The sequence below is a fragment of the Ostrea edulis genome, chromosome 1 (assembly GCF_947568905.1).
Source record: "Ostrea edulis chromosome 1, xbOstEdul1.1, whole genome shotgun sequence".
Taxonomy (NCBI): Eukaryota; Metazoa; Mollusca; class Bivalvia; order Ostreida; family Ostreidae; genus Ostrea; species Ostrea edulis.
In genome coordinates this window covers 97,681,318-97,689,036 of record NC_079164.1, presented here as the reverse complement: position 1 = coordinate 97,689,036, position 7,719 = coordinate 97,681,318, and the positions used below count along the sequence as shown (strand labels likewise).

Here is a 7,719-nt window from a genome sequence, read left to right as displayed (position 1 = left end):
TAAGAATACCCCCCGCTTACCCCAATCTCCCAAAGGGTGTTGGTAATAGGTATAAACTACCTCTTTTCTGAGTGTTGCTACTTCGATGTCCAGTGCGCATGACCTTTGGACCCCAAAATCGATAGGGAATATCTTCATCCCATGGGTAGTCCATATGTATGATATGGTGACTGTAGGTGGAAAGGATAACGCTTTAGAGCCTGGAAACCATATTGCTACTTCAATGTCCAGTGTGTGTGACCTTTGACCTTTTGACCCCAAAATCCTATGGGTAGTCCATATGTATGATATGGTGACTGTAGGTGGAAAGGATAACACTTTAGAGCCCGGAAACCATATTGCTACTTCGATGTCCAGTGTGCTTGACCTTTGACCCCAAAATCGATAGGGAACATCATCATCCCATGGGTAGTCCATATATATGATATGGTGACGGTAGGTGGAAAGGATAATGCTTTAGAGCCCGGAAACCATTGCGTCTACAGACGGACGGACGGACAACCCGATTCCAGTATACCCCCCACAACTTGTTGCGGGGGGGGGGGGGGGGGGGGGGGGGGGGGGGTATGGGGTATAAAGAGGCATCCTTGCTCATCATTACCATGCTATTAGTTTGTCTACTTAATACCCAGAGACAGAGAAGAAGATTTTCAAAGAATTTCTACATTTTCACTATATGACCAATAGAGCCCCACCCTAACACAAGAACCCCTGCCCCAGGGGCCATGAATTTCACAATTTTGGTAGAGGGCTCAACGCTCATTATAATTATGCCCACAGTTTGGCTTCTTGATGTCCAGGAGTAAAGAAGAAGATTTTTTAAAATTACACTCATTTTGATGGTTTTTGCCCCACCCCTCAGGCCCCAGTGGGGCAGGGACCACGAATTTAACAATTTTCGTTCCCCTCCACCCACAGATGCTATATGCCAAAACTGGTTGAAATTGGTTCAGGGGTTTCAGAGAAGAAGCTGAAAACGTCAAATGTTAACGTACGACGACGGACAAAAACATTTATGTCTCTCCTCTTTCAGGATATATATATATATATATATATATATATATATATATATTTAAAAATACAGAAAAATAAGTACTTTTACATACAAAAAATAATTTATTCTGAAATCACATCACATATGGTCCTATTTCATACAAAAACTTAACAATAAATATGCTGGATATTGTACAATGTCACAGATACAGGAATAAATAAGAATCTGCCCAACACGACCTAAAGGAGCCTTGTAATATCAAGTGTGTACATCAATAAAAACCTCCCTGGAATGTTGAAGTCAGTAGTTCTCTTGGGAGAATATATCTACAATATTTCTTATCTATTTCTGAGATTCTGTCTAATCTAATATCTAATATGCACAGGTGCCTGAGGTATGGATTACTACACCACCCCCCTTTCTGATTATTTTTGGCAGTGACAATTTTCCCCCAAATGTGTGGATTCCCTGTCTATTGCATCCCAATTTCCATTTTTGTAACCATTTCACCCTTTTTGTAAGCTTTAAAGATTGGCCTTTTATTGATATAATAAAATACATTAATAAAAAAAATCAAAGATGGGGGAATGTTTGTAACTTCAGGTGCCTGTGCTAATATATAGGCAACTTTTAAAACTGAAGAATTTTCACATTAACATATCCTAAATAATCTGAAATTGTTGAAAAAAAAACCCAGAAAAGAAGAAGCCCAAAGTAAAACAAACTAGCTCATTTCATGGCTATAAACTCATTTCTTATGCTGGAACAGTTAGTTCAGAGTTTTGTTTGGAAACAAATTGCCATGCATAATGATACACCTGTCATGACACATGTTTGCCTAAACATTCTAGTATGAGACATAAATAGGCACAGAACTGGGCACAGAACTATCACACCACATCATAGCACCTAACACATAAAATGGAAGTCATGCCATCACCAGAGCTATTCTATAATACTCTGGTCATTTAGGACATGGTCTTCCTGTGCTACTATAGGAACAATTTAACAGGTTTTTTTCTCTTTGGAACCCAGCCAACTCTGATTTTTGGAATGTGTTTCATTAATGTAGGCATATGCTTTCAATATACATGCACCTACAAATTATTTTTTTCTCTAGTACTAAATTATCACAGACATATCAGTTTAACAAAACATGTGTAAATAAAATCTGTTACTTTCTAACATTATGACATACAAGCAGGAAAATTCTTCTTTTGTGTTAAAAATATTATGGCAGAATATTTTGATTAACATATATTATAGCATTTACACATGTCTAAACTGGCAAGAAAATCAAAATTTCTCTCATTCTTTGGCTTCACATAGAAATTTTTAAATCTTTTTCTAGTAAACCATGATGAAAAAAATTCACAACCAATCATACAATTTGACAGACAAATGATTTACGACAAGACTCTGAAATCTCCACATAAAAGTAAGAAATTTCATGATTAATATCAGTTACCTGTTCACACAAAATTTGTTCTCATATGAACAACTGGCAGAAACAGGGAGGAAAATTTGAATACCTGAGACAAGTTCTTTTTGTATTGTTGGTTTTAACCAATCATGTACATGTGTATCATATGAACGGCTCACATCAGCAATGGCACTTATTCAGAAGTTTAACAAACCTCTCATATTAATATACACTCTTTCATATGTGTCAGTTGCACAAAATCACATAAGCATCCCTTTTATGGATTGGACAAGAGATGTTGCACATGATTTTCTGTGGCAGAAAGATACCATGTTCATCATCGAGTGAGTTTTTTAAAGATATTTTTGCCCTTTGAGAGAATACTGGAACTTTTCTTTTTTTGCTTGATGTCCTCTGGAGATAAGGATCGAAGGGTCATCTGTGGAAGAGTTTGATTGGCTGGATTCACTGTATCATGTGATAACTGTTGGTCCAATTGTGACCCAAGTCCCATCTTCTGCGTCTACAAATATTTGGGGGAAAAGTCAACATTACTCAAAATTTAATATTATCATTGTTCAATTCACTTGAAAACTGCAGTACCAATAGTATTTGATTGTGGTATTTAATTCTTTATTTAAAAAAATTAGCTCCCTTTATTTCTTGACACCTTGAATTTGTTTATTGCTCTATAAAAAATCAACTGCCAGTATGTGTGTTGTGATACTTTTGAAGTATACAAGTATTAGGCCATCTAAAAAAATCACAATGCTTTCCTTTCAATATTTTATCACACGAAACAATCCTATCTACAAAAAGAAAATCTAAGTTGAGTTGTAGTCTGATTTTCAAATTTGGTGCCCAATAGGAGTAATGAGGATTTTGGTGACTCATACGAATATGAACTGCGAATAAACTGAGTATGTTCATCAACTTTGCTGTCAGGTAAGATCAAAACAAAGGGTTGATGTTTCTTTCAACGTTTTACTGTCTGGTGGATGAAACAATTTGGTATTTCTCATATTACAACTTGTACTGTAGACTGTATAGAAGCAAAGTATTAATCTTGTGGACACAGAAACGCTGTGTGTTTTTTCCCTAACAACATCAATGGTAAATGCTCTATTATTAATGATTGTCACAGATCAGTTGTGCAAGTTTGACCTCTTGACCTGTGTGAATGTATGTATACAATAAACAACTGTGTTTAATAGTGTTATACAGGGAAACAATTTACAAATACTGTTGAAAATTCAATACATTAATCATCTGTGAACCTGATTATTTTTTTAAATGGCCTTATACTGATAGTGTTTACTACTTTTAAAAATTGCTCTTGTATGCAAGTGAGAAGTTGCATATCAAAGTTGTGAAGAAAATAACAATGATGTAATAGTAGTGTCTGGTTTCATTAACGAATAAAATTAAAAATCTGCTGTGAAAATATGTGACAAGAATCAAAACTTTATCATATGTGTGATATGCTTTTATTATACTTTCATGTAAAATACTCGAATCTGATTGGTCGAGAAGCATTTGAAAAAACATACTGTTACCCTCTGAGAATAGAAAGCACGCGGTCCAGAGTGATAGTATCTAGCAACGGGTAACAGTACTTGACAATGGGTGATATTATAAAAAATTATCACGTGTCAAATTTATGCGCATACGGTTCACCGTAGGTGCTAGACGACGTGGTTTGAGCGTTTGTAATAAAAGCGAATACTCGTATCGATATATGAGATATCGCACGACAGTGATTGATCAAATGTAAACAGACGTAAGTTTTTTCTGCTTTGCTGTTTATATAACATTCAGTATAATAAAACAAATATTGCATGTAGTTGAGGGTAACATTCAAAATTTTCATCCCTAGAGAAACTATTGTCAACCTCGGCTACGCCTTGGTTGACAATGACTTTCTTGGGGTGAAAATTTTCAATGTTACCCTCAACTACATGCAATATTTATATATTGCTTGTAATAGATGACAAACTTTTTAAAAAGAATAATAAACTGAAAAATTCTGGCAACTCTAATCAAAAGCCTTCTAGCAATGCAGAAAGAAAACATACTACAGACAGTTCCTAAATAATTGTGAATTTCATTATCATTCACACTTTCCCCCCAATTTTAAAACATAATACTGATTTTTGGCAAGCACACAAACAAAATAAGAAATATTTTCAATCTTATAGAAAATAAAAACACTTCAAACATCAATCCATTGCATAATTTCAAAAATAAAAAAAACAATTTCAAGCTTCATATATTTTCTTCACACTGCCTAGTGGTTGTAGCAGAAATTATATGAAGCTTTTAAACACAACTAACCCTCCAATAGAGGAGAGAATGCTCTGTAAAGGAATATATATATATATATATATATATATATATGAAAAAGAGTGTGCACACTAACTTATTGGGTGCATGAAATGAAAAATAAATTTTTTTCCATGAAAAAAGGTGTGATAACTAAATATAAAATGAGTGAATTGCAATATTATTTCAATTTTTACAAACCACTTTTTCCGACATCTCTGTTAAAAAAAGAGAAGAAAACTGAGTGAGTGGTGATATTCCTGACAAGAGCATTAGCTCCCCTGACAAAGCAGAGTGACGATTTCCACGACTGGTTCTGTACTACACAGCATGCAGGTGTATTGTGGGAAGCCTAGATTTACTGCAGACTACACCTTCATCTGCAGAGCTACGTGGTGGTGAGTGCAGTAAGAATTGCAGTTACTTTCTTCCTTTAATTACACACATAGTGAACTACATTTCTTTCACAATCAAGACATTTATTAGATTTAAATCATCAGTGATTTTAGTCATTCATATTTTCAGGTTAAAATTAATCATTCACTTCATTCGGGATTATTTTTGTAAAATTTGCGAACAAATATAAATTCAATAATTCAAAAGCATTTTTAATTTAAGTAATATTGTAAAAAGCCTCTTAATTTATGTAGAATAGTATAAAGCCACAAAATTAAAATGAGAAGATATATACTGTAGATAGTAGCAAAAACAACTCAAAAATCATTTTAACTAGAAAATCACATTTGAGTAAGGTTATGAGTACTCCACTGAACACAAGTGGTGAATTTACACACATGCATGCCTATGCTGACAGCGCCACCTACTTTGTCCGCCGTGAGGTCAGAGTGCCGCGACAAATTACTGAGACTCTCGCCTGACCTGGCAGGGGAGACAATGCTGGCACTCTCTAGGACCTCGTCATCACTCAGCGGGGCCTCCTGCAGGAAATTGGAGGGCACGAGTCCTCGACGGCCATTGTATTCACCCATGAAGAATCCATCATCATCCATGTCACCATAAATCATTATGGTGTCACCGCTTCTGAAGGCCAGCTCCAACTGCAATTTTTATATTTGATATCAAAAGGGGACGTTCTAATTTGAGTTTGAGTTGAATCGCTGTTCTTGTATTCATTATCAGTGTATCTCATTACCTCAGCATCAACGTTCGGAGAGAGTTCCTGTGGATCGTAATCATACAGTGCCACCATTTTTTTAACCTGTGTGCTGGATGTGACCGTTGAGATTTTGGCAGGACTTAATCTCGATTCGGTGTCTGTGGATTTCACGTAATTATCTGTAAAGCAGTGTTTAATTCAATTTCAAGAAAGACCGAGTATCTATAAAGTGAAACTGTCCTCAGTATATCTATTTCAATAGAAAAAGAAACTACCCTCAGAATATCTATTTCAATAAAAAAAGAAACTACCCTCAGGATATCTATTTCAATAGAAAAAGAAACTACCCTCAGGATATCTATTTCAATAGAAAGTGAAACTGCCTTCAGGATATCAAGAAAGTGAAACTACTTTCAGGATATCTATCTCAATAACTGTTTCTCTCTCTAGATCAAACTGTTTGTGAAACACATACTGCATAGTTACTTCTTGTCACAAATTGTACTTTTGACTTTGACAATTCTTACAATTCACATTAAGTATGAAACCTCTATATTTAAACTCAATTTAAATGAATAAAAAAGTCAGTGATCTGACATTCCTCAGAATGAATAACAAAGCCACACAAAATGAATGGCACAGCTATGCTAAAATATAACAAATTCTTATGCCTCTGTGCTATATTGTACTATTTTAACACATGTAACCCGATAGCACTACTCAAGTAATATGTAATATTATTTAGGAATGTAAAAATGTGAAAAATATCAAAACAGAAATATTCTAACTACTTATTGACTTGTAAATTGGTAGTATATATTTTAGCCAAACCTCTAGGTTCAAAAGGGGAATAACTCCCAGACAAAATAATAAAATCCGCATTTCAGGTGAATATGCACATCTCCATGGTATGTCCATATTAAATACAAAGTTATATGAAATTTTGTTAAGCGGTTTCGGAGGAGTTTCACCAACATCTGTTAGAAAGGGACATAACTCCCAGAAGTCCAATCTGCAGAGTATATGTCTAAATTAAGCAGTTTCAGAGGAGTTGCATGCACTGACAAACCGTTTCAGTAGCATATTTAATTTTGGCCAAACTTCCAAGTTCAAAAAGGGGCATAACTCCAGAAATGTAACTGGTGAGTATTGTTTTTTTACAAAAAACCCCAGATGTCTTCCCTTCAAAGTTTGATTGTCTAATAACCGGGGCAACAATAATGAGTGCAAGCGTAAGAGGCAATAACAATGGCTTGCATCAATATTACACCTAAGAATTGATGTTAAAGAGTTAACAAGTTACTTGAGAAATGAACACATTTTTTGCCTATTTCTTGAATCAAATTGACCAACACGACATCATTAGTTAGTTAGAGAGATACGATTTTGATTTGCTTCAGAAATGGGTCAAGATAAAAAATTTCCTGCAATGCATTTAACCGTGATCTCATCTCGTCTTAATGTCTGCTTTCCAAGGAATGGGTCAAGGTAAAAAAATTTGGTACAGTACATCTTGTCTTAAATCTGTCTTCCATGTTGTAAGTTTGAAAACCTAATGTCAAAGGGTTCTCAGGTTATGGTCTGGACTATACTTTGATGTAAAAGAGTGACCTTGACAATGTAAGTAGTCCAAGTAAAAAATGTTGGTGATGTGCACCCCCTCCTCAATATTGCCTTTCCATATTACAAGTTTGCAGTCTTGATGTCAAACAAATCTTAGTTATGAAATCATCAAGGTTTTTTTAAACATGACATTGAATGAAGAAATGGGTCAAGGTCAAAATTTTTGGGACAGTACATCTTGTCTTAATGTCTGCTTTCCATGTTGTAAGTTTGAAATCCTAATGACAAAGGGTTCTCAGG

The 7,719-nt window shown here is 35.0% G+C and overlaps 1 protein-coding gene across 30 annotated transcripts in view; it reads right to left on the bottom strand.

Annotated features, from left to right (window-relative positions):
- Positions 1 to 1,093: 1,093 nt before the first annotated feature.
- Positions 1,094 to 7,719, bottom strand: part of LOC125671795 (RIMS-binding protein 2-like) — a 114,907-nt gene continuing 108,281 nt past the window's right edge. For 27 of the 30 annotated variants that reach the window (XM_056139591.1, XM_056139609.1, XM_056139604.1 and 24 more), the window contains 3 exons: positions 5,893 to 6,035; positions 5,564 to 5,797; positions 1,094 to 2,940 (listed from right to left, as the gene is read on the bottom strand). In XM_056139591.1, coding sequence (XP_055995566.1) covers positions 2,755 to 2,940; positions 5,564 to 5,797; positions 5,893 to 6,035 — 563 coding nt within the window. In that variant the 3' untranslated portion in view covers positions 1,094 to 2,754. Of the gene's footprint in view, positions 2,941 to 4,940; positions 4,958 to 5,563; positions 5,798 to 5,892; positions 6,036 to 7,719 lie in introns of all 30 variants that reach the window. The other 3 variants (XM_056139635.1, XM_056139645.1, XM_056139627.1) reach the window with 2 other exon arrangements.